The sequence below is a fragment of the Corvus hawaiiensis genome, chromosome 9 (genome assembly GCF_020740725.1).
Source record: "Corvus hawaiiensis isolate bCorHaw1 chromosome 9, bCorHaw1.pri.cur, whole genome shotgun sequence".
Lineage (NCBI taxonomy): Eukaryota > Metazoa > Chordata > Aves > Passeriformes > Corvidae > Corvus > Corvus hawaiiensis.
The window spans coordinates 24,533,742-24,560,958 of NC_063221.1; the positions used below are offsets into that span (position 1 = coordinate 24,533,742).

The following is a 27,217-nucleotide window of genomic DNA, read 5'->3' on the forward strand; positions in this document are numbered from 1 at the left end:
TGCACCACTGTCTAGAGATGTGCTCTCTGGTCAGGTCTTTCCTACCATCACCTCATCAGGCAGGAATTTTTCCCTGGGTTGTGCAGGAAGGTGACAAGAGATGCTGCAGCCACTGCTTTGGTGCCTTGTGGCCAAGGGGGAATTTCCACCTGCCACCCCAGCTGGAGATGTTGACCCCAACAGCAAGAAGCAGTTATTCAGCACCTTTTTGTGCAGCTTTTTCCGTGTTGGCCCAGCCTCAGGTTAATGAATGATTCACAAAATGCATTTTCCTTGATGTTTTTTCCTTTTTATTAGCGGAGTATGAAAACAGGCAATAATTTTACAGAAAGCAGGACTGGCACAATCGGTACATAGCATCATGCTGCAGCTTTTCAGAAATGAATATAAACTCTTTTTGTTTTCTTCTCCTTTCACCTACCAGAATAAATAAATATGATACACATTTGAGTTCCTCAATAGTGAATTCTAAAGCACAAGGTCTTACACTAAAGCTCAATTTTACAGCAATCTGTACAGTATATTACTTTGATTTCCTTTTTGCAATTTAAAAGCCTTTGTTCCTTTGCAAGATGGGTTTGACATACAAACACGGATACACTTTGCAGCTAACTGTACACCTTGGGTCAGAACCTGGGAAAAAAAGAATAGATTGATTGCCTCCTGGTGTGAGAAAATAAACCAAAAAGTTATTTTCCATCGCACAGACACATCTAAAGTTCTTCCTTATGAGATGGCCCCACTCAATTGCCAGAGCAGTTAGAAAAGGCTTTGGCCATTCATAGGGCACCAGCTGCACCATTTAACTTGCTACGGGCTTAATGTGTGTCTTAAAGAGATTTTGAAGAGGCCTTCCAGCCTGGAACCCAGACTATTAAAAATATAAATGAATTTTTTTTTTGGTTAGTATATGAAAAATTGTATATTCTTTACAAATTAATGTGGGGCTTAGGTGTTGTCCTCAGCCGTGGCATTGCTCCACTGAAGCTGGTGCAATAATTCCACTCTGGCATCACAGCAGTGATGAGGGTCTGTCTTTGTGCCATGTCTGGGTCTCACTCTACAAACCCCAGCAGGTTCCTCTGAAGCCAGCAAGTCCTGGGACACATCCTGACCTTTGCACGAGGCGCTGGGGCCGAGCTCAGCGTTGGCATTAACGAGAGCCTGAGTTAAGGGGAGACACCCACATGCAGAGGAGGCACCTCAGCGTGTGCATCTCTTCCCCAGGAGTCCAGGAAAGCCAGGGACGATGTGGAGGCTGCTGCCTGGGCAGCTGGGAAGCAAAGAGCATCTGCAAAGTCTGTGGAAAACAGGGAACCTTAATCATTGCTGGCCTGTTGTGTAACACGGTGGGAAGGTCGCAGCCGCACGGCAGAGCAGGGGATTTTTTTTGTTTGTTTGATCTTGCATTGTTGAAATTTTTGGGGGTTTTCCTTTTTGCTGTTTATTGCACCAGCCTCTTCTTATCCTTCCACTATGGATTTGGGCTGAGAGCAGACCTACGCAGAGAAATAGCTTGTTTTCACTCAGAAGAAAAAAACCCCAGGAGATGTATTATGCTGCTCTAGAACAGATCATAAAAAGCCAGCAAGGGGCACATGGAGGGCTAAGAAGGGAGGAAAAGAAAAATCAACACAGCTTGTAAAAACCAGCAGGAAAGTTCTGTAATTGGCTTTTTTCAAGCTTAACTGAATTATGTTTCATAGCTACTGTAATTAAACTAATAGAAAATGGTGGGTTTTAATTTGCATTCCTTTTCTAGAGGGGTTTTTTTAATCCTTTACGTATGAACTCTTCAGAGATATCCTGATGTTGCTCAAAATTGTCATGTCAATGGAAGTAGCACACGTGGAACACAGGGACAGAAATAATTACAGTTTCCTCCTCTGTGTCCACCCACTTTGGTATTTCTTCAGCAAAGACAAGCATCTCTTTGGCTGGCTGCAGTGGCAACACATTAAAATTCTTCACATGGTGAAATACCTAAATGAGAAAGGAGATGTGGAGGGATCTGCTTGCTGATGGTTATTTTCATATTTGGCAGCATTCTTTGTGTTTCCTACACAGCAAATGATGATTTTTCATGGAGGAAATATAGGGAAAAAACATACCTCTCTTTATTCCCATATTCACCACCAAGGATGTTTCCCATTCTTAGCAAAAAAAAAAAAGACAAAAAAAAGAAAAAAAAAATGTTTCCTTTTAGTCTCCCAGCATCATTACTGGATATTTTCTCATTTAGCATTTCTCCTGAACTGTTTAAATATCTCCTTTTTTTATTTTTTTAAAAAAATTTAATACTAATTAGACATCTCTTGCAGAGTAGAAGAAATTTAAATGCAAACTTTTGCCCTGAATATTGTGACTGGTTTTCTCCTGGGCCTTGATCTTGCAAGGACCATATATAAAACCTTTATGAATTCACTAGGGAAGGTTTGGAGCTGGAGTTGGTTCACCAAGCAGAGGCAAAGTAAACAAAACCATAGGAAGGGGAAAAGACTAGCAGAGGACATCTCCAGATCTGTAACCTGTTTCCAAACAGGAACTAGGGAGACTTTGTCCGGAGTTTCCAGCACTGTTTTTAAAGGATTGGACCTATTCTTTTCCCAGCCTCTGTGCCATGCTGTGCATTTGTTTGGCATTCCTTCCATACATTAAAAAACCAACTTGAACACCTGCCTCACAGAACACAAAATGTTGCTTCCTTTTTACATTTAATCTCCCTGTGGCTGAAGCTGTCCCAGCAATGCCCTGGCACCAGGTTGGCACAGCATCCAGAGGGGATGGGTAGCTCTTTTTCTCCCCTGTAATCGTTCATCTGTCTGATGAGGTAGGATCTCTGTGTTACACTCCAAGCATTTCATGCCTGTGATGGAAGAAGCTGTGTAATATCCAACTGAAATGTTTGTTAAGAAGTATCAGACCTCCATCTAGAAGTGAGGAGAAGGGAACCTCAATCTGTTTTGATTCTGAGACTCATCAGTGACTTCATTTTCTTAAATAGCTGGGGCTGGTGGAGGGGAAGGGGACAAGCAGATCTCACATCACAAATCGGGACATTCGCAGGGGTTCTTCCCACCTGGAGAAACATCCAGCTTTGCAAAGTTCAAAGAGGAATGATGCAGAATCCATCCCTTCAGTCTTCCCGATACATACACAGGATTAAACTGAATGGGGAGTTTCTCCCTATGTTTTTTCATAATTTTCTATTGGTCAAAAATAGCCCAAGAGCTCAGAGACCTTAAAACAATATACAGGAAAGAGTCCGTTTTGACAGATAATTGACTACTAATCTTTTGCAAGCTGTGAGCCTAAATTCATGTGTCTTTGCATTTCCAGATCAATTCTGGCTTTTCATGCCAGCTCACTCCCCTCATGGATGTTTGAGCTTGACTGTAACAAGGTAAACCCCAAATGTTGCATAAAACACTTCAGGGGCTCATCTGTATTTAAGACAATCTATTTTTTTTTCCCTGCTTATTTTTAAATTTTAGATATTTTTATCCTGATTCAGAATGGGAGAACTAATCTGCAGGTGGGAATCATTCACATGCCCCAGTCCAGGACCAGCTGCGCCTCAGTCAGCTGCTGCTCCTTGCAGAGGCAGATGAGGATGGCACTGAACCGACACCCCTATGGACTGATGGAGATCCGAATGTCTCCTCTCCCAGTTTGCTTCCTGAGTTGTGCTGGCCTCATCTCAATGTTGGTTTTTAATGGTGTGAGAGATGCCCTGGTAGCAGTTCCAAGCCTCTGTGAGGAAGGAGATCAGCAATAACACAGGGATGAAAGGGGTCAGGCTCCAGGGTCGGTCAAGACATGTGAAGGCTGTGAATGTTAAAACGAATTTTTGCACCGAGGCACAGGGAAGAGTTTCCCTCCTTGGCTCAGTGGGGAAGGTCTCATCTCCCTCCAGAGGATCACAGCAAATCTAGTGCTGGATCAAGTGAGCTTATCTCCTGCGCTCCCTGTCCTCACTTTGCAGGAGCAGGCCATAAATCCATGCGTTCTGACCTTCCATGGTAAGGCTGTACCTGCCCTGCTGTGAGCTGATGCCTCCTATTCCAGCCCCATGGACAGAGAAGAGATGCCTGTCTTACCTGGGATGGTACAAGAGTGACTGCAACCCTCTGCTCTCTGCCTGAAACACCCACTGGCATGAGCTGCAGTTTCATGGGCATCTTTTATTAATTAAAAAAGAGCTGAAGTGTAGATCTGATCTCACACCCAATTGCCTCGCTTGTTCACTGGCACCAGGGAACAACATTGGAAGGGGCATTAATTCAATTTGTGTTTGCTCTGCTCTGGTAAAACAATTCCACAGCCTATAAAGGCGCAGAGGTTAGCAGGGCACAGAAAAAATATAGGAGAATAGAGCCTTTTGAGGAAGGAGGAGGAAAATTAAAGCTTTGTTTGGGTGTCCTTGGTTTGGGTGACAGGCTGCAAAAAAGGAAAGCTGGGACTTTCTTTTTGGACAGAGTAAATGTGCTTTGGTGGTTTTAATTTATTCAGACTCCTTTGAAAGCGGCAGCCAAAAATCTGCTTCCTACAAATACATTTGGTTTTGGCAAAGTGGAGAATTCTGCCGGTCACGGGGGCTGATTTGACACAGTCAGGAAAACTAAAGCATGAGAGAAAAGCCCCAAACTGAAGTGTTTGGCACAATGGAAATATTTATGGAAGACACTCCGTTTTCCTTGGAAGCTGGTGCGGTTGATGAGCTGCCCCCACCCAGAGGTCTGCTCCTGCTACAGCTTTATGAGGGATAAAGCACTATTTCCCATCAAACTTGGCTATTCTTACATCTCTATTTGCAGGAGTTAGATGTTTTTTCAAGAAGCATGGATGTAGCTGAAAACACTCTTTTCTTCCATGTTTAAAGAGGTAATTTGACCCCTGGCTGTTGCCCCAGCATGAAGCAAGGTGGGAGTGAGAGGGGCCACAGGCTATGGGTCTATGCTTCATGTTAAATCAATTATGATTATTTGCAGAGAGACAGCACAGCTCTTCCCAGTCTGTTAGTGACACACGCAGTCGACACTCCTGGGATACAAACAGACCACCTGCCCCAGAGTCACTCTGGATTTTTTTGGTCCTAGGCGATATTAGAGATTAGATCTGGATATCATCCCTCCCTAATGCTCAGAGTAATAGCAGTGGGTCCAAAATGTTTATTTGGTTAGGCAAAAAAGAAAAAACAACAACCAAAAAGTGATTTAAACTGGCAGAATCATTCCTTTCCAACAAGGAAAACCACCCAAGGATGAATGATGGGTCATTCCAATGAAATGAGACTGAAACTGTTCAATGCAACAATTCTGAGGTTGGTGAATTTTGGTTACTTGCAAACCCTGCATTTTTGGCAAGTTCATCTATCCCCCCTCAGCTCCACAGAGAATATAAAGCCCCTGCTTACACCTGCTTTGCCTCCAGAAGTTCAGCATTTTTCACTTGTTACATTTTTGCTTGATAACCACTTTCGGAACTGAGGGCTCGAGGATAGAATTTGGTGATCAGAGTTTTTCTAGACACAGCTTACATCAAGTTTTTCGTCAAAGAACCATAAAATTAATGGTGTATGAACACACCAGGAGTCCATACGAAATTTTTATTATCTATAGTCAAAGTAAGACCAAAATGCTCACCAAAAAGAAAACCCTGTAATTTGTAAATAAAGTTTGCACTTCATTGAAGATCAAAGAGGAAATAAAATAGATCAAAAATAATCCTGCAAATTCGGCCTTCATTTTCTCCCAGCCAGCAGCATTTGGCCAATATTTTGTCGTCTTTGAGCAAGTGCTATTAAAAAGAAAACAAAAAATGCTTGCCTTATAGGAAGTGCCTAAACAGGAAATTCACCTTCAGGTCATTTCCCAGTTGTTAAAAAATTATCTTCAGCAGAGAAGGGAGAAGTGGAGAGGTGAAGTGCACAATCATTTCTCTTCCCCATGAACACCTTTAGGATGCTGACCCAAGAAGAGCAACAAGCTACCAGCTGAGGTCGAGAGGATGGCTGATTTGTAACTCTGATACTAGCTACTAAAATTGAAAAGGAAAGGGGAATAAAAGCAAAAGAGGTCATGGTTCTGTAACACTGACAGTAACACACAGGTGATGGGCGCTGTCAACATTATAAACTATATACAAGACAAAGCAGGACTCTTTCTTCCCCCAAAGAACGCAACAACAACAACAAAAAAGTGAATATAACACAGTTGGCACCTTATTGAGGGGATGAGGACAGGGGGCTCCTCCTCAACATCACAGCCTTAACTCATGGCAGTCCAGAGGACAGTTCATCTGTCTAAACATAGATCTTCTCCCCCTTCCTCATTAAACATTTAGTGAAGACCAAGCCAGTAGCAGTGTCTGACGCAACCATGGTGCTAGTAAGACGTCAATAAATGCAAAGTTTTCCCTGCATGGGAGCACCTTACTTCAGGAAGAGGTGGGAGCACGTGGGGATCCAAGGAGTGCCGTGTGTAGTGCCAACCTCTGGTGCATCTTCTCGTGGGCAGTCAGTTGGGGAGGGTGTCCAGCCCCAGGGACGCCGCGTGCTGCTTCGCCCGGAGCCTCAGGTTCTCAATGCTCGTGGTTTTACTGTTCAGGCTTGGCAGGGAGCTGGAGGCCTGCAGGATGGGGGAGGACCAGACCTGCTGAGCGTGGGACAGCGACTGGTAATAGGACTGACAGTGCAGGGAGCTTAGCGGGGCCATGTTGACGTTCATGCCCAAGTAGGGCATGGCAGACGGTGTCCCCATTTCAAAGGAGGAGTAATGGACCAAGTTGTTGGTGGCTGCCATGTGCTGGCGGAACTGCTCCTGCAGGCGGAAGAGGCTCAGGGGCGAGGAGGAGTAGGAGTGAGTCTGAGCCAGGCCACTGCTGGATGAAGGCGTCACAGTCGCGCTGATGGGAGACTCTGTAGCAGGAGACAGAGGGGATGGGGGTTATTCCTACAGGCTGCATGCAGGTGCTTATTCACACCCTAGAAGGGTTCGGGCAGCAGCATGGGCTTGTCTCTTGCATTGGAGGGCAAATGAGAGGGGGTGTGACAGCCCATGAGAGCTAAATGTGTGCCTTTCCCATACTTGGCACCTCAGAGTGCAGAAATGGGGCTGAGCTCTCTGCTGCTGCTGGGCACTGTTCTCCCCAAGGTCTAACTGGGGCAGAAGGCTTTGCTCTTTCAGTGCTCTAGCAATGGACATGCTGCCCTCTGTGGGGCCTGTTCAGTGCTGAGGACAAGAGGACAAGCGTGGGCAGCCTATCTGTGAGCACCCACTCCACAGGGAATATGGGACTATACCCAATCACCAGCACTCCCTTGGAAAGGGGTCCTAACACCAACCCCCATCAAGATGCTGCCCCTCACCTGCTTTTGGGCTCGCTCTCTTGCAGTTCAAAGCCTTGCTGTCCACACCAGGGCTCTTGTCCACTTTGGCCTCATCCAAGGTGCTCTTGAACTCCTCCTCTCTCTCGGTCTGGTCCTCGGGCGCTGACTCGCTGGCTGACTGCTCCGACAGGGTCAGGTTGAGGTCTGTGCCAGCCTCGCTGGGGAGGCTCTGGACCTTCTCAGTGTCTGGGGTGGGAGCCTGGGTCTCCAGCACTGGTGGGTCCATCTTTCCCTCACTGTGGCTCCCCTCACAGTCCTTCTGCTTCTGCAGCTGCTCTTTCTGCAGGCTACGCTGCTTCTTCCGGAATTTGGCTCTCCGGTTCTTGAACCAGACCTTCAGTGCCACAAGCAGCAGGGGAGAAAAACCAGTGAGAATCTTGCTTAGTGCCAAATTCAGCATCATTCCGCCTGGGAGCTTCAGGGGAACCCCAAGTAATGAGGTGCTGCAAGCCCACTGCGCCCAAAGGCTATTCCACTTTGCTGGACCTTAGAACTCGACTGTTTTCAGTGCATCTACAAATAACGTATCAATCAGACTTTAAAAAATACCTAGCCTCTATATTGATTCTTTAAGACACTCCACTGCTGGTGTTTTCTGGGGTTTGTTAGGTTTTTTCCCCCTGAATTGGTTAGGCAGCTGCATCCAAAAAGAACGTCTTGCAGCTGTAATGTCTGATGAAGTGACATTGGCTTACAGTCTGTTACGTTTCTAAAACCATTGGGTTGTAAGTGTATCAAAACTACGATGGCAGCACTCAAAGTAAGTCATTGCTGACATAGGCTGTTGTCTGGCAACTGCATTTAGGAAAGGAGGGGAGAATCCATATATTTTTTAACCTAAATCAGCAGACAGGGATTAGAAGAAATATATTTGCAGATCTTGGTCATGTTCTTTGGTTGGTTAGATAGGGAAACAAACCACTTTTTGATCAGAATGTTTTGATATTTATATCAAAGAACTAATTTTTTTCCAGTAGTTTTTCTCTTTCCGATGAAGACTATTTGCGTTTTAAAAGACAAGAACCTCTTCACCAGCAGGTTATGAACTAGAACATTTCACAAGTTGAAACTAAAAAAAAAAAGCAAACAAAAACCAAGAAGCAAACACAAACCTTGGCCTGAGACGTTACAAATATTGACTCTGGTGGAAATGAGCAGCTGGAATTACTTGGGTCTCTACTTTTTTGAGAAAGCCAGAAAAGCCTTGCAAATAAATAAATAAGTAGATTTCTGTTGCTGTTTCTAAAATTTCCCCTAAAGAAATGTGAAAGGACAAATGAAAACCATTGTGCACTTCAGACAATCCTAAATTTAAAAAATGTGGGCGTGGATTTGAAGTTACTTAAGCAGATGTGTGACTTTGGATGATTTTATCCTCCCTGCCCCTGCCTTTGACAACTTCACTGCCCCGAAATCTTTGGTTCCATTGGAAGAATCCTGAAAGGTCAAGGGAGTTGTCAGCCCTCTGGGAACCCCGCTATGTTCTCTTAAACATCCCCACTCGCAAACCCACAGGGTATCGGTACCTGGACTCTGGCTTCAGGCAGGTTGGTGCACATGGCCAGCCGCTCTCTCATCACCACATCTGGATAGTGAGTCTTCTGGAAGGTCTTCTCCAGTGCCTCCAGCTGCTGGGCGGTGAAGGCCGTGCGACTTCGCCTTTGTTTGCGGTGCTGGGATCCATAACGTGCCTCCAAAATGATGTCTTGAAATGTACAGCCGTTGGAAGACAAGAAAAGTGGCCAATTTAATTATTGGAATTTGTATGCTGACAGTCGAATAAAGCACTTGCTAACATCAGAAAAAACTACAAAATGTTCTTTCGATTGCTTTAGTGCTAATAAAAACACACATATGGATTTTACTGGTTAATTGATGTGTCCAAAGAGACAAAACCATAGCAGAGGGGTTAAAACTAGATGACCTCTGAGATCACTTCCAGCCCCCATCATTCTATGATTCTAAAAGCTGTTTCTGTAGAAAGAATTTCTTTCTGTGACATCTGTGGAAGCTGTTGAGACTCCAGTGCTGAATTTGGTTGAAATAACTCAATCTGCTTCAACATCAGTGTGGCAGGACATGCAGATGCCCAGACCCCACCATGGCATAGGTATCTTTCATTAAGAAACACAAATAAAAACGATGCGGGGACGTTCACTGTTGTACTTCTTTAACGTCTTTTGTGGAGCTCACTGTAGTCTTCAAGGCATGATATTGGAGAGCTGTTCTGGGCTCCAGTTCAGACAGCATTTAAGCTCACGTGCTTTTGTGCATTTAGCTCTAAAGCACATCCTTTACTGAGCACAGACACTCTTCAGCATCTGGGGTGGAAACTCCAGCCAGGGCCACGTCCAGCCCCACTGGTTGCAAGCCCAGAGCTCATGTGCTGAGCTCTTCTCAGCAGAGCAGCTACTCACAAGGTCAGACTTTGCAAACCAAGCTTGGAAAACTGAGAGCAGAGAAGAAATTCAGACTGGGGAAAATCTGAGGCCAACAGTAAAGGGCTTATTATTTTACCAGGGGCGTTATTATTGCACAACAGTTCGTGGGAGTAAAAAGATCTTAAATCAATGAAAATAAGTTACTTGAAAATGAAAAAAACCTACCCTTTATTATGCAAGTTGGGACATGCTGTGCTACAGCCCTGGTATGAAGCAGTCTGGCAAGAGGTTTGCTCTCAAAGAGGAAATGCAGAAAGAGCAGTGTCTGGTATCATTTTTAATTCAGTTAAGAATGTGACTTCCAGTAGAAGAGAGTAATGAATACACGAGAAAACAATGGAACAGGGAGAAAAACTGGCACTATCAGTGCACGGAGCCTGATGAAGGCTCTGGCTGCTGTTTATTTGTGCTTTTGTCACGAGCATCGTGACATGAATCTAAACAATAAACCTAAACCTGCTGTCGGGGCCACCCCCAGCACCACACAGCCAGGTCTCAGATCCACTGGCTAAGGAGTGTAGCAAATCAGCTTTGCACCGCTCAAACATTCCTCTTCCAAAACTTCCAGCTGTTCCATTCTAGGTCAGCACTCGCAGCGCCCTTCTGGGGGATTGCCAGAGCTGCGTGGTTTTGGCAACCTGGCAAAGATGTGATCAGGCTAAAGGTCTTCAACAATATAGTGCTGGTTGCATACAAGAGACTCTCGTGTTTGAGGTATTGGAGCTCCTTGGGGAGTTCAAATGCTGCTGATAAAGCTGCCCCTTTGGAGGCAGAGGGACCATCCTTGATGCACCCAGGCACAGCTCACAGTGCAGCCAGGTGAGGAGAAGGGATATTCCAGCACAAGAGATGAAATTGAAGCTGCCCCCAAAACATTTTAAAAAGCTAACATTTGTGTTTCAAGTACACGAAAACAGGAGAAAGGGCACTGGTTAAACACCCTACCTGCAGGCTGGAATATTCCCAAATTTCTAGAGTAGAGGTTAGACTTACCAGCTCCCCTGAGGCAGCAGCTCATGCATTAAGTTTGGCCACTCCAGCAAGAGGCAACCAGCAATTATTTTAATGTTTTAACTATGTTTTCAGGCTTTGTGCAAGAAGGAGAATATAAATTGCAGGTGAGGCTTTGCACTTAAAATCAGAAACCTCTGTTTTCTGACTTAAGGTCATTTGCTTTTGTGCTGCTTTATTCTGGCTGTCCCTGGAAGGCAAATGAGATCTATAACCTGCACTGAAAGATATTCAGAAGTAACAGAATGTGAGGCAACTGCAAAGGAAACAGCTTGTAGGTGTATAATGCCTACCCAGCCAATGATAAGCAAACAAGGGGACTGTGGGATTTAGTTTCGAAAGTCTTCCAGGTGGGTTATTAATTTTAAAGATAAGAGGTCAGGAAACCAATTGAATCTTCTGGTCAAGAATACGAGAATAGCTTTTTTATTCTTTTTTCATCTTCCTCTGCTTTACTCTAGTTAGGGCCAAAGACATTAAATCCTCCATGCTCTACTCTAAAAGATACAGGAGATCACAAACATCTTTCAAGAGATCTTCGCAGCTAGAAAAGGGGCACCTTGAGACCCCGGGTCTGCAAGGGACATTGCAGAGTTCAGGGCCATCTGCTCCCATCTGACCACCTGCATACTGAAAGGGGCAGGGAACAAGGGGATGGATGACTGGGACAAGGACAGTGCTTTCTTGTCATCACTCTGCAGTCCAGCAGCAGAGCCAGTAGAAGAGTCCAGGTCTCCTTAATTCCGCTTTGGTTGTTTATTGATGAGGACAGTGACTCCTGCTCTGCCCTGCACCTCCTCAAAGATCCCACAGGCCATTGAGAACCATGTTAAGAAGATCACAATTAGCAGCTGGATAAGGGAATATTGCTGACATGAAGATGTGACAGCCAGCTGTGGCTCACTGATCCAAAGAGTCCAAGACCTTTATCATCATGCCTTTGTGGATTGCCCGCCTGGGAAGACATTCCTCAAACTTCTGGTTGCATTAAGGGACAATGTGGAGAAGCAAGACACGGTCTGGGCTGGCAGGAGGTGGCTGTTAGGGAATGCAAGACCTGAGCTGGTGCCTGAGCCAGGAAATCCAATTTACTTTGTGATCACGTTCATTTTGCCCTTATTTACTGACAAGACTGTAAAATTCTTTGCTGCTTTCTGTTCACTTGTTATAACACCTTTCAGTGTCTTTTTATTCTCTCTTTTCAATCCCATATATCTCTCTTTTATATCCCATATAGTGGGGCCACATCTCATCTCTTCCCTCCACTTCTCAGCCATCGGGCGCCAGTCTGAAGCAAGCTGCCAGCAAACATTGGAGGTCAGGTGTCACCTGCAGAGCTTGGCCACAGGGCCAGTCCTGAAGAGCACACCATGCCCTTGGCTCTGTCACACTCCAGAGGAGTTTCACTCAATGCAAGCAACAAGGGGATTTTTTTTGGTGGTTTCTTTTTGTTTGTTTGGGTGGGTATTTAGTGCCAGGGAAGGGCAAAAGCCATGAGTTGTTCTTACCAGCCAGTCTCTCTGCCAGGGTGAGGGCATGCACCGAGGGCCGGTAGTCGGGGGCATGCTGGGCCTGCTGAGCTGCCTGCTGGTGGAGGTTGTACATGGCACTCAGTGAGTTCATGGCGTGCAGGGAGTAGCCGTTCACTCCATAGTGCTGCATGGTGACATAGACCTGCAAAACATCACCCACAGGAGAAACGGGCTTAGGGATGTGCTGTTCCAGCATCCTGGAGTCTCAGGAGAGCTTTGGAAATGCTGAGCTCAAAATTAAAGTGCTGCATGCAAGGCTCATGTCCGACCCCTCAGCTCCAACAGGTTTAGGGATGGGAATGCAAATATCTCCTAAAGCACCATCAACGCCAGTCTGGCTTCTAAACTGAAAGCCCAGAATCTGAATACATCCTACTCATGCTGATTGAAATAAGGGAAATTAATTTTTTGCATACCACAACGCATCATATTACAGTGACTTTTAATGCATTGTCCTAGCTCTATCCCAGGGTTAGCTGGGATTTTGTCCCTATCATTTCCTACAGTAGACTGTTTTGTAATCCCATTGCTGGAATGTCAAATAATGTTCCCCATCTGAACTAATTTATAATTTGTTTCCATTGATTATGCATTTTTCTTACAGGTCTTCTTAAGAAAACACAAATGATACAGGGAAAGAACAAAAAAAAAAGCATGTGGTGTTAAAGAAAATAAATCTGCAATGTAATAGCACCAAAAATGTTATGGCTAAAGAGGGAATAAGGTTTGCAATAAATACCGACATTTCATAGCTCAATAGCAAGGAAATTATTTCAGAAAACTAATGGCTTTTTTTTCTAGTGTGGGCTCTGCATGAAACTTCAAGCTCTTTTTCCTTACAGACCATCTGTAAAACTGAGCTAATATTGATCTCAAAAGCTGAGCAATGCTTCATTCATCCCTGTTGTAAATGACTGAGGGCCTCCAGGACGTCGTTTCTGCAGTTTGTAAGACATCAGAAAGGAAGTTGTGAAACATTAGCCACAAAATAAATTTTTTAAACCACCGTTTACATCAGCAAGTCACCGTCTGGAAAGCCAGTGCAATGAACAAACGTTCAGGGAAAGAGGGTCAGTTGGACTAACTTAAGGAAAGCAGACATCTTCTCAGGCAGCCTCTTAGAAACCAATTTGAACACTGGAGGGAGGTGATGATTTTAGGAGAAATGCCCATGGTTTTAGGAGGAACTTGATGCAATGAACAGTGAAAACTTGGAAGAACAATTATCTGCTGTATTTTCTGTACTGAGAAACGACCTTTATATTTTCTTGTAAATGATTTATACCATGGAGGTTCAGACTCACTTTGAAGAGGGAAATGAGTTGGTCCCACTGCCCCTCCTGCTCTGAACTCCTGTACTCTCCACCTTGATGTAAGAAACACAAACATGAAGCGACCCTGTGCCATAGCCAGAGACCAAGCTGGAGTTTCTTGGAAAAGAAGCCGAATTTTGTAGCATAGGGTGTGGGGCATCTTGTGGCTTCTCTCCGTTGTGGTGCCCAGGAACAGGGGAGGGAAACATGCAGCTGGAGTTTGGTCAAACACTCTGCCAGCTCAGGGATGACTCTCATGAACGTGAGTTCTGGTTTTGGGATTGTCTTCTCAAAGAGGTTGCAGTAAACTATAAATCCCTAATTTGGGAATTTAGTGCTCAGCCTCACTGCTGTTTCCCCAAGTCCCTCATGCTCTGGCACTGCATCATTTCAACCCTGAGAGCTGATGAAGGGTGACAGGTCCAGGTGTGGTTACACCACAAAGTTCTGACTCACACTCTGATGCCAACTTCCTCTGTTTTGTGTCTTCCTGTTCACCCTCTCTGCATTCACTCCCCACTATTCCAAGCTGAACTGTGAAAATGGACATTTTTAGTTCAGGTACCAACCAAAATACAAGAATGCCATAGCTCTGCTCTGCTCTAACGCAGCTTAGGGAAGATCTAAGCAATGACAAAATTGTTTGCTGGTTCTCTGCTCAAGGTGAGGGATGTCACACACCAACAGATTTTTGGCATGTATATTTATTTTCCTCACAATGGGCTTCACAGCGAAATTACAGCTGTGATGTTGCTTTCCTGGACTGCAAAGTTTTGCTGCTGGTGGCACGTGTTGAGGGACATGTCCCAGTGACATATACCACTGACATGGCCACAGAGGACATCTGCCATCACCTGGGAAAGACTGATCTGTGGTGCAGCCTCACCCCATCCTCGGTGTGGTTCTGTTCCCAAGAGCATCATCCCATCCAATAAAATTGTTCACTGCCTCGCTGTGACAGACAAGGGCAGGCCTGGCTTTTCTGGCCAACACAGGCAGTCAAACAGAGATTTGCGGCTTCATTCTGCCTCCTCCCCTCCCAGCTCACTAGTGAACCAGCTGGCTGGTTGCACCAGCTTTGGCCAGCAGGGTGGAGGTCTCAAAGCTTATTAAGTTCCTGCGTGTTTCGTGAAAACCATTTGAGGACACAGAACCTATTAACTGCCCTGGGCTGCTGCCAGACCTCTGTCCTTAACAGACGCTGGAGAATCCACACCGGGGCTCAGCCTTGCCAGAAGATACGGGGGAGGCCAAGTGTCTTTGACTCCCAACTCACAGAAATGCCTGTTTTTCTTTTCTAATCCCCCTTGCATGTGGTCAGCTGTGCAGCAAGCTGGCACATTAGAGGAAAAATGAAGTGGGAGAGGAGGGGAATTTTCCCATACTATACGGTCTTCCAAGGACACTGCCAGTGGTGTTGTGTCTGGAGCTCAGTGTTTCCACTGAAACACTTGCTCCAGGAATATTGCAGCGTATTTGATTGTTAAAAGATGATTTTATGTGAACATTTTTGGGTGGCCTAGAAGAAAGTGCATCAAAAAGAAAAAAAGAAAAAAAGAAAAAAGAGAAGGACTTCATAGGGATGGACTCAGGATGGGAGTCAATGCCCATCACAGCTTTGGTGATAACTGCCTTTTACGCTGCAGTGCAGACAACAGGCAGAACTTCCTACTCACTTGTGCAGCAAATGTATCATCCCAGATTCAGTGTAAAAAATGAGGGAATTTACTGAGCGAGACGGTTCAGCTGGGTAAGCAAAGTTAACTGAGACCACAAATAGCTCCTGTTTAACTGTCAGCTCTGAGCTCACTCCAACCCCAATAAATTAAATATTTAAAAGACATCATGCAGCAATTTTTTTTAATGGAGGAAGCCATTCATCAAGCCACTGCTGTGTTTCACAAGCTGTCGAATAGTGCTTACACTGGTTAAAATAATCTTTATATTTCATTAAGCAACCAAATAAGCTGATCCTTTCCCACTGGCTGTATAGATGGTCTTAATTTTCAAAATCTGCAAATGCATCTTTTATGTCTCTGCATGGCTGGAGGGCCTCAGGAACAGCGACAGCCAGGAGGAGGATGAGAGCAAAGTTTGGACTCCTGCTTTATGGAAGGGTATGGGCTTGAGCATCTGTGGATAAACTGGGAGGTTAAAGTAGGGTCCATCCTGAAAGAAAGGATCCTTATCCTGATTTTGTGCATCAGAGATCATTGAAGAGTTAGGAGCAGCAGAGAAAGGAGATGGAAGCTGAGGAAAGGTGCAGGAAAACAGTAGGTGAGGGAAGAATGCCCCTGCTGGGAGCCTGTGGGCTGGTCCTGCAGTGTTTGCCCAGCACAGGGCGGGGATGCTGCCATGCAGTGCCTGGGCTGAGACCTCCTGGGGCAGGTGGTCCCTTCCTGCATGGCCCCTCAGGGCAGCAGCAGTGACTCTCCCACCCCCGGCATCACAAGCCCTGCTCTCTCCCTGCTTCCCACATTTCTCAGCACCCGGCTGTCAGGTCTCCTCGCCATGCCCCGCACCAGACGCTGCCGGCGTTCCCATTCCTGTCCTTACAGTCCAGGCATTGCTACCTCAGTGTCAAAAACCCTTCCATGGCTTTTACCTCTCACTTACATTTTTGCTATGGAAGACTCATGGATGCTGTGCCTATTTTTCTTCCCAAGCCTGTGACTTCTCAGACTGCAGGGGCTGTGTCCTGCCAGGATCCAGCCGCACAGAGAGGACGTGGGGTTCCCCTTAGCTTTAACTGCTGCTGTCTGTGAGAAATCCAGGTTTCTCCATTCCTGCATTTCTTTGAGGCCAGGCAATGTAGCATTCTGCCCATCCCAGACTAATCCACGACCCCCACCACTCTGTATTCAGCTGCTGCTGTTCAATCTGATGCAAAACAATTTGCACATTTACCAGCTGGAAACAGGAACCCCGTTATCCCAGAGCAGAGCTGCACTGCTCCAACCAGCGTGGCTCCCATCCGTCCCTTCCCAACACTGGCCTTGAAAACCTCAGGTTCCCATCAAGTCATCCAGCACAAGAGTGGTGCAATTAATCATGCACCACCTAACACCTAACAAGGGAGATCTGACCCTGGGTTTTAATATTCTCAGCTTTGTACAAGGCTTTAAGTTTCCCTATTTAACTGGTAACTATTTTGTATAATTTTGCATGTAATTCTGTCCTGAGAGAAGATGCGAAGAGAGACCCATGCATTTCCTCAGCAGGTGAAAACTCCTGTTCCTAGTGGCTTGTGTATGTGGAATTGAAACAGACCTAAGAACAATTTTAAAAAATGAGGTATTGAAGTTTTCTGAGAAGTACGTGGCAAGAGAACATCCATATTTTCCCTTCTATCAGGGAATAAAACCCCAAAACAGCAAACCATCACAACAAAATCACAAAATTCACCCTGGAGCCTGGAGCTAAATTAAGTGCACCCAACAATTTGAAATAAGGGCAATTTTCTGTCCACATTTCATCACTTTACTCCCCCCATCAAAACATCATCAATCTGTACCTGGCTTCACCTGCCAGTCACACGCAAAGTCTTCAGCAAAATTACAGAACTGACAAAACCCATTCATGGAGAAGTGGATCTATCCCTGCATCCTGCAAACTCAAGGGTCCCTTGTGCTGGCCACAGAGCTCCTGTCATTGCTGGCAAGTTTATCCTCATCCCAAGCTGTCCTGAACTAGGGCATCCACAGCAGCTCCCTGTGCCAGCACTGCTCTGGAGGGACGGAGCTCTAAAACCAAGACACTGTTTTTGCTCCCCAAATCTAAACTGAGGTGAGATGGAGGAATTTTATTCAATAGCTTATTCTGGCCAGTTTTCCGAGGTAGAAGCAAAAAAATGCCTAGGACAAGACTTTTGCCCTTCTTAAGCAAACACTGTCAGGTGAGATGACGCTGAGGCTGGATGTAGGACATGTAGCTTTGCAGGGGCTTTGGACCATTTTCTCTTTTCCCTTCATATAGTGAGTTATGTCAAACTCAAAGAAGTACTGAGACTAAATTCATTGATCTACACAAAACACTCAGATGCCATAATGAAGAATGGGGTGATAAAACCTATGAGTTAAAAATACTGAATTATTCCTAGATGTTTCAAGAAGAGGATACCAGAGTTTGCTTTTGACTGGTGGGCACTGTGAGGTGTTTCTTTAGCACTTTATCAAAGCTCAGGAGGGTTGGTGATGGTGTAGAGGGTGTATGACGCCTTCTTTACATGGGGAATAAACTGTACAAAAAACCCTCAAATCTGGACTTCAGAAAGTCACTTTGAGAAGGGAATTTCAACACCATAGTTCATTGCTTATGAAGAGATTCACCACAGATGGATTTAAAGTTTGGAAGAGCTCGGCACAGCCTCGGGTGTGTGCCCTGATGGAAGGCGCAGCTTGCACACAAGAAAAGGATCAGTTAAAAAAAAAACCAAGCATGAAACAGAAATCTGGTGCACTTGATTGGTGTTCAGGGTTCTGCAGGTGACAGAAAAAAATAGGAGTAGCCCTGTCATGTAAAAGAAAAGTTGTGGTCCTCAGCCTGAGCACCTGCAAAGGTGCTACAAATCACTGTTGGTGTTTATGCAAAGCACAGGAACCCACTGTTCATTACTAACAGGGAATAACAGCAAATGGTTTGTGCTGCAACATCCTTTCCCCCTTATTACCACTGGCAATAAACACCACTGAAAATAAAACCACAACAGAATATCCCCCCTCACCTTCCCTGGAGCTGTTCTGTGTTATGATTTTATGCTTTAATTCCTTATTCAGAAACACTTCAAATCAGAAAGATAAATAACAAATCTCTGACTCTGTGTAACTCACATTCCAGGGAAACAGGCTCACTCTATAGACAGACATTGGGTTTATATGTATTTGGTACTAAATGAATTACATACCTGGGGGGTTATGAATAAATGATCCTAGCAAGAGGTTTTCTTCAATCTTTCTTTTTTTTTCTCCTAATATATCCCTAAATCTTTTAGATATATAAAGGCCCAAAATCATGTAAGATAATAACCAACATGTTATAAATCAGTTTTGTTCCTCACGTGAGATTACTGAATGTCTAAGGAAACAATTTCACCTTTGTAGTGGATGAAATATAAATAATTTGAAATACTGCAACACATCATAGTTTCTCATTCAAATGTCAAAGTCCAAGAGCAGCATGCACCATAAAAACAGGCTTCCAAAAGACTTTCCTCATAACTGAAATGAGGAATTGAGAACAGCTCCCAAAAAAACCCCTCAGGACTCCGCATTTTTGATCTTCCTGAAATATTTTTACACCTGTGAAAATCCCTGGATTTAAATGAAGTTAATTTCTAAGTGCAGAGAGAGATCTTAATTAAAGAGGATCTAGTTAAACAAGTCACAACCCACTGAAAGCAAAACCTGACCAATTACACCAATTCCTGCAGCTCACACTCAGCTATTCCTAGTGACCTTGGTATAAATAAAGAGATCTTTTTCTTAAAACCAGGAGGGCTGCTGGCAGCTGAAATCTGGAAATACTTCCAGTCAGGGACAGCGTCACCATTTTTTGGGTAGACCTTGTCAAATAATTGCCTCTTTGAGGCTGTGCTGATGATGAGCACAGAAACTGTGTTTGTAATGCTCATCTTTTTATAGTGGAAACATAATGGCATGTGAGAGGGCTTGTCATTTTTATAAAACAAACCTCAGAGCATCCTGCTGAGACAAGGAAGTTTTGTTGCAGGACTCTACGAACTCTCGACAGCAGGCTGTGAGTGGCTGAGGTAACAGGCCCTGGCTGACAGGGGTAACTCACATCAGCTGCTGTGATTTTTATTTAAGGCTTTTGGGAAATCATCATTTTTCACCCAAAAGCCCCAGATAACAGAAGCGAGTGATTGATTAGATGCTTCCTGGCAAAAGACTTTCCAATGCCTCTGTTTGCAGAGGAATTCTTCAGAGGGCAGGCTTGTTAGGTCGAAAATGAAGAAAATAAAATAAAGACATCCTCCAAGTCTCTGCTTTTGAGTGAGGGATAAGTTTTAGGGCTTGGAGCCCAGCAGCTTGCAGCCCAGCAGCCAGGAGAGCCATTACTAAACATCACTGGGGTGCTAAATACCTCGCTTGTAGTAATTTACACGAGAAAATCAGTGCTTACAGATCAAACCAGGACAAACCTCCCTTCTCCCCTTTGGAGCAGCACTCAAGCCTCAGTAGAAGCTCTTGGAATTTATATTGAAGTGGAACATTTTCCTGGGTAAAGCTCTTGATATGAAGATCACTTTGACTATGGTTTCCCGTCACATTCTGCTTCCACATCAGTCAGCAACAACAACAACAAAAAAATCTTGCATTTAAGATTTCTTATCATTAACACCAGAATGGAAACTGAACCCTACAGCCCAGCTCTGCCAACACTGATGCTGTACGCACCACATCCGTGGATATGGAATGCGGTCACATCCCACTGCAGCCAGGCTTGCATGTTCCTGTGCTGCCCACCTGCTTCCCCCTCCAGACCTTACAGCATCTCTGCCTCTGGACTGCCCTGAATTCAGAACTTGGAGTAACCTTAAAGTACCCTGCAATCAAACTACTGAATTCACGAGCTGCTTAAAGGGTTTATCTTTGGTGTTTGTATGAAAAAAGCCCGAAGTACCTGCTCAGCCCTCTGCCTCACTTCTGTGGAAAAGGCTCTCTTGAAAAGCATTTTGTTTTCCCTAATGCTGGCAAAGGGAATTTTCCAAACCAGACTCCCCACACTCTGCCCTTCCCCAGGGCTGCTGGAAGCAGGAGGATGGCTTGCTGCTTGCTCTCTGCCCCCAAAACAGCTTTTGCCTGCAGCGTATTTGATTGCAGATTGTTCCCATGAGCAAACTGACCGTCTTGAAGGCAGCCTCTTGGGGCTTCTGGTTCAGGGATCTCCCTTCCCTGGAAGATGGAGCAATATCCTGGAGGATTTTACCCATGACAGTCTCATTAAGAAGACAAGGATCTGCAGTTCTGTGTCAAAATATGTTTTTAAGCCTGTGACCTTTAGTGACAAGGACCTGTGTGAGCACCACAACCACGACACTGATCTGACAATCTAGCACTGAGCCCTAACAAGGGAGATCAAACACTGCAAGAAGTGCATAGATGAGCTTTGTAAAGATTTGCTGAGGCAGTTTAAGACATTCCCAGTTCCATTCCTGCTGCTTCCAGGTGCTGCAAGCCTGGAAGCCGGGCTGGCAGAGGGGAATGCGGGCTTGCTCCAGGCACTCCCAGTGCAATCCTCAGCCCAGATGCTGGGCTCCACGGGCAGGCACTGGGATGAGGCATGCAGGGAGGGTGATTTCTCCACCCACCACCACCACTACTGATCTAGTAGAAAGTAAAAAGTTGAAGCTGTAAGTTCTGAGTGTTAAGTTGAGAGAGTTTGGTACGCACACGAGGAGGGGAGCAGCGTGTCTTTGTGAAATGCAGTGGTTTCTGCCACACTGCTGGAGTTTAACCCCGCTGGCACAAAAGGACTTTCCTAGGGGCTCTTTTAGGTGATTAGATAGAAGGCTGTGAGGTTATGATGCCAAGTGCAATTCTACTTGAAGGTGATTTTGAGAGATATAAAGAGCAAGCAAAATTCAAAAGCAACAGAAGCTGAGAGCCTGAACTCAGGATGTTCCTGCAAGTTCAGCTGGACCCTGCCTCTGCCGCTGCAGATGATTCTTACAGTCACAAACACATGATGGCAACTGCTCCTGCTCAGACTTAAATCAGCTATAAGGCAAAATGACAGACAATCCTACCTTGGTCAAAAATGGAAAAAAAAAATCCTGAAAGGCATCTCCACAAGCCATGCAATTGTGGGGGATTTCTAATACCTTAAAAGAATAAACCAGAAGTTCTAAGTTTTTCTTCTTTGCAAGTGGTAACACCATTTTTCATCCTAGCACTAAAAAAGATGCTCGAGCTCAGTGGCTTTTACAAGGAGGGGCTGGGGTGGAGGAAAGATTTGTGCCACCTTAAAACAGGGCCACGAACTGGAGTTAGTGGCAGCAGTGCCAGGGGCTGGGGAGCACCACGGGTACATGCAAGGCTTCCTTTCCCGTAAGCGTTTGGATCCCTACACCGAAAGAAGTGCGGCTGCCAAGGTAAGCAATGTATTTTGGCCACCAGCAGGTGATGTGTGCTCTAAAGAGCTGTGTGCTGTAAAGCAGGCAGAGCTGCTAGACGTCTGCTGGGTTTTGTGGGGAGATGTGGAGTCCCGCAGCAGAGGCACGCTTACCCACCTCGGGCTAACACACACACCGAGGGCTCGCAGAGCCCTGCTCGCTCCACCCGCTGCTCAGCACGGCTGGAGACATCGGGTTTCCACAGCTCCCTCGAGCATTTTTTCCCTGGCGAGATCCATCAGCTCGTCTCCCCCAGTGCAACTGTTCCTTTTCCTTTGGAAGATCCAGGTGGAGTTCCCAAGCATCGCACTCACGCTTTCAGTTTTACAGCACCATTTCTCAAGTCAGTATCTGCTCTGGCCATACAGAGGCTACAGCTGGTCCTGAGAGAGCTGTGCCAGCTACCCTCAACTCCTGGTGTAAATACCCATTTCCCTCCCTTCGGAGCACTGCTGGTCCATCCTGCTCCCAGCCCTCCCTCAGAGACTCTCTCCTTCCCATGAGCTGTAATTCCACCAGACCTGCTTTAGGAAACAGAAGAAATCTGATCCAAAACTTAATGAAGTTAAAAGGACTTTTTTTTTTTTTTTTTTTTTTTTTTTTTTTTAAATCTATTTCAATAACTCTTAGAGTGAAATAAACTAGCGAGAAAAGTCCCGGAGTTTGGCTAACCCTGGTGCACCATGAATTAATTCCTATTTGGCTACATTTCCGAGTTCTCCATCCTCTTCACAACCAGCATATTTTGATGGAAATTCCCCCGAAGTAGGTTAGTTTATTACTAGCTGTATAGGATTGGAAATTTTGGGATTTATTGAATCCGTGTTCTTCAGCATTTTCCCTACTCCTGTGTTTTTCCAGAAGAAGCAAGGTAGCTATAAATGTGCTGTTCAGACACAAGTTGTGGAAATCAGCTCTCAACCTTTTGAAAGGGTTTCAGGCCCATTGACATTCATCAGTGCTTCAGCAGAAGCATTTTCCACTTGAAGAGCTAAATTTTGTGATGCCTCTGAAAAACCACTGGAATCTTAGAAAACATTGACTACTTCTAGCTAAGACCCACAGCATCACCAGTAAAACCAGTAAGTAGCTATATCAGAAGAGCTTGGTCCTGGACTTTCTCTGCAGCACCTTTGTTTTGTCAGAGCTGGTTGTAAAAATAACAGAGGAAAAAGAACTCTTCGCTCTGGCTCCTTTTCAGTCAATTTCCCTCTTTCTCGGCAAAACATTCTTTAAAGGATAAAGACACTGGGAACAAAACCCACTGCAGTCACTCCCTTTACAACTATATTGTGAAAAAGTTGCCTGGCCAGCCTGTCCTTCTCTCTGATTTGTGGGAAGCTCCTCTGACTCAGTTTCTTCGGTGCAGGCAGAGACACTGGCACTAAGGAAAAGCAACATCTGCACCAGCTCTGTGAAACAGAGCTGTGCCTTCTGATATGGCAGTAAGATCCCTGCTCATGTGCATGAGCATGAGGAGAATCTCCCATTTAGACATCAAGATCTCTAAATTAGCAGGAAAAGCTGGAAAGCTCATCTAAACTGGCTTTCTGTGTACTGACAGTACAATTTTGGGTGTATTTTTGCATTGACGATGTGGGCATAATTTAATACAACCTCTCATCAGTCATGGGGTAACTCAGAGTTGAAGTCACTTTTCCTTTCAGGAATTTTGTGCCCATTACAGTTCTTAGTTAGAATGGGAAAACTGAGCTTAGAAGCACAATCCAAAAGCCAAAGGGTTGTAGATCCAAGTCTCTCCGGCTGGGGCAAACAAGGAAGAGGGATTGACTTGCATCGACTTACTCATGGGTGAAAAGTGAACATGGAAGGGAGAAGCTGAACAGTCAGCGAGCCAGTTCTGAGATGTGGTCAGGAGAAAGAGCAGTGAGAAACTGCAGATTTACTCTCTGCCTGCCATTGCATGGGGAGTGTGGGCCAGGGAGGGTGTAAAATCTCTCATCTGGTGGGTGAGTCCCATCCTGCTCTCCTTAGGACAGGCGGGGCACAGGAACAGCCTCATCCGCACTGGGGCACCCCGTGGGGCTCAGCCTTTGCCCTTCATCGAGAACACGACCCACGTCCTGTAGGTGGCTGAGGTACCCAGCAGGGTCAGCTCTCCAAGGCTTGGAGACTCGGGGAGGAGAGGAAAAAAAGCAGCAGATATTGCATGAAAAAGCTGGGGAAGGTGGGTGCTGAAGGTTACCCCTGCAGCCCTCCTTGCCGAGCCCTGGGCTGGCTGGGAAGCGACCAGCGGCTCCCCCAGCCCAAGGAGGGTCCCACCCGACCCAGCTAAAAGCAGATTTCCCTTCTCTTTTGCTTTGTGTTCTGTGCAGAGGTGAGGGAGGGTAAATAAACCCCGAACCCTCCAGCCCTGCCTTTGGGGAAGCGGGAGGCTACTTCAGACAAAACTGTTATCCATTAACATCCAATTATCACTTGGTCTAAGCCATTAATTATAAATCAGCCTCCTAATTGGGATAATTAGCTCTCTGCTACTTAATGTAGTATGACTGATGCGTTTGGAAAGAAGGTAATCAGTCCATTTGTTTAGCGTTAGGCGAACAAATCCAACTCTCATGGTTTAATTTCAGCCGCAGCCTTCCCACCGCCTTCCCCCCTCGGCCCACTGTCAGCATTCAAAGCTCACTGCAGCTCCGTTAATTGTTTGGGAATCACGGCGGGGATGGGCACACGCGTCTCCGCGGGGCTTTCGGGACAGCAGCCCCTAGCCCGGGGATGCGATCGGATTCGCCCCTCCCTCGAGGGGAATTGCTGGGATTTTGGGGAGGGGGTTAATTAGAGGGGACGGGTTTGAACCTGAGCGCGACCCCACAGTTGGGATCGCTCCGGAGAGCGAGGGGCTCCGCACCTCGCATCCCCCCGTCACCTCGGCCGGGCCGCGCCTCTAGAAACCATTTCAGGGAGAGCGGAAAAACTTTCCTTTTTATTTTTTTTTTCCCCCCCTCTCCTTTCCTCCACTTCCCCTGGAAGTCTCATTAATGCCGGCTGCTCGGCGAGCCGCCGATAGCTGCGGGACATGATTAGATATTTATTACTGTCATTTACATGGAAAACTTGAGCTAACCAAGTGGAACTGGAGGGGGCCGCCGGAGGGGACGGGATGAGGCGGAGCGGGGACATTTCTTTTCCCCGGCGCTGAAAGTGGAGCCGGAATGCTGGACACAGCCGGAGCGCGGCCGGCTGGAGCAGAGGGTGCGGGGACAACCCCGCAAAGCCCCCAGCCAGGGGCAGGGCTGTTGGGCCGAACCCTCCTCGGGTCTGGGGCTGCGGTGCCACCTCGCTCCACCCGCGTTTCGTTTCGAAAGGGAGCGGGCAGCGCTCGGTGCGGGAATCCCACCGGGAAACGGGGGATGTTACCCCCTCCCTCCTTTCTGCTGACGGCCTCGCCGAGGCGACTCTCGGGGACACCAAGGACCTATCCCGGGTCCCCCCACAGGCGCCCAAGGTCGCCGCCTGGAAATAAATGGAGAGCACAGCCGGGAAAGCCGCCGACCGCGGGGACAGGATGGCTCCGTATAGGGAGTTTCTCGCCTCTTCTCTCCCCAGATAAAGGGACCGGCACGGCGAGTGTCGCCGTCAAACCCCATCTCCATCGGAGGAGAAACTTCCTCGAGGGCCTTGCTTTGGACTAGAGGAGCCCGTGTGTCCCGTCCCCAGCAAGGCTTCCGGGGAGGTCACCCTCGCCCTCTCCTTGCCCTCTGCAAGGGGGACGGGTCCCGGGTGCCCCGGGCAGCCAGCACCGAGTGGGGACACGGACTTCTTTCCGCTCAAGTGCTGGCCGCGGCGGAGCACAACCCACCCCCCTTCGCTATCTGTTATCCTATGGCCCGAGGGGCGACTCTGGCGGAGATGTATGAGATCTCTTGCGGTAAAAATATGCATGCGGATCCCCATTTGGTTAGCCCTATAATGGAGGTGTAAATAGGTTTCGACTGCGAAGCCCTTAATTTATCAAGAAGGGCTGACAGCGCAGGTCCGGGATTTATACACCCCTTAAAGAGGGAGAACGCGAAGGGGGGGGGCCGCAAAGACCGGCCTGCCAGCTCCTTACGGGGGGTCCCCGTCCGTTTTGCCGTCTAACCTCGCAACGGGGTGATGTGGGGGTGTGATTTGTCCTAAAAAGGCTTCCTAGCGCTGCCGGCATCTCGCCCTCCCTTCCGCAGTCAACTTCCAGCCGCACCAGAAAGAAAAAACAATCCTGGAGCCACCCCCAGAGGGGCCATCGCCATCGTCCCCTGCTCCCGGCCCCTCTCGGGGGTGTTTCTGCCCTCGGCAGCTCTCCCCAGGCTGCGTAGCTTACTAAAACATCATTATGTAAATGGGGGGAAAGTTGCGCTCTCCTCCTGCGGAGCCCGGCTGACAGAGGGATGCGCGTCCCCCACCACTCCCTGAGCCGGGTTATAACCCTCGCATCCCCGCCAGCTGCCTAAACCCACACCGGAGCGGGCTCGGAGTTGGAGTCAGTAGGGAACGAAGCCCCGAGCTGGTAGTGGGGGGGTTGCATTTTTTTTTTTTTTTTCGCCGTGGTTTGGATTTTTTTTTTAAGCGTGGTATACCCCAAATAAACAAGAAAGAAAAAAAAAAAAGGGGAAAAAAAAAAAAAAAAAAAAAAAAGAAGCACAGGAGGCCACATAATTCGCGCTGGAGCACGGGCTAGGCTTCTCCTCCTCGGCGGTGCGCGCATCCCTGCCAGCGGTCCCTCCGCCGGCCGCGCATTCCCCCTCGGACAGATTCCCCCTCCTCGCAAGCCATCCCCAAAGTGCTCTTCTTTCCCGCTCGGCATCCCCAGCCCACCCGGACCCGCGCTGCCCGGGGGGGTTCTTACCTGGGGCGGTGGGGCAGCCTCTCCGCCCGCCGTGGGAGCGGGGACGCGCGTGGGAGCGCGGCGCTGCGCCCCGGCCCGCCCTACTCCATCCGCCCGCGCTGCCTGCGCGCTGCCTGCGCGCCCGGCGGAGCTGCCATCTACCGGGAGTCAGCATTGGAGAAGGATTTTTAAAAGGAGCTTCATAGCGACCCGGGAGCTACCCAGCAAGATTTTCAATGGTCCTCCACCCTGTCAATCAAAGCGGGGCTGCTGATACACCCCCACCCCCCCCCAACATTTCTTACTAGTCATTTACTCCAAGCCGAGGTGTAAACGCCTAATTAAATCCCTGAACGCGGACGGGATGCCGGCGGAGGGAGGAGGGCTAGAGCCAGGACTAGGGGGGTGGTGGGGTCCGTAAGGCACAGGGAAGGGAAGCCGTGCCTCTCTCCGCGCCCCCCGCTTAGCACCACGCTGGATCACACCCTGAAGTTTCCTTCTCCCCCGACGGCCCCTGAGTGGTGATGCTAGTGGGGGATAATCTCCTAACCTTAATTATAGAGCGACC

General features: G+C 47.0%; 1 protein-coding gene across 1 annotated transcript; it reads right to left on the bottom strand.

The window, feature by feature from the left end:
• Positions 1-267: 267 nt before the first annotated feature.
• DMBX1 (diencephalon/mesencephalon homeobox 1) lies at positions 268-26,824 on the bottom strand. Its single transcript, XM_048313501.1, is given in 6 exon segments — positions 268-6,919; positions 7,370-7,724; positions 8,917-9,095; positions 12,351-12,516; positions 26,671-26,725; positions 26,727-26,824. Coding segments are annotated over 6 exon segments (1,254 nt in total). The 3' UTR covers positions 268-6,518.
• Positions 26,825-27,217: the final 393 nt, after the last annotated feature.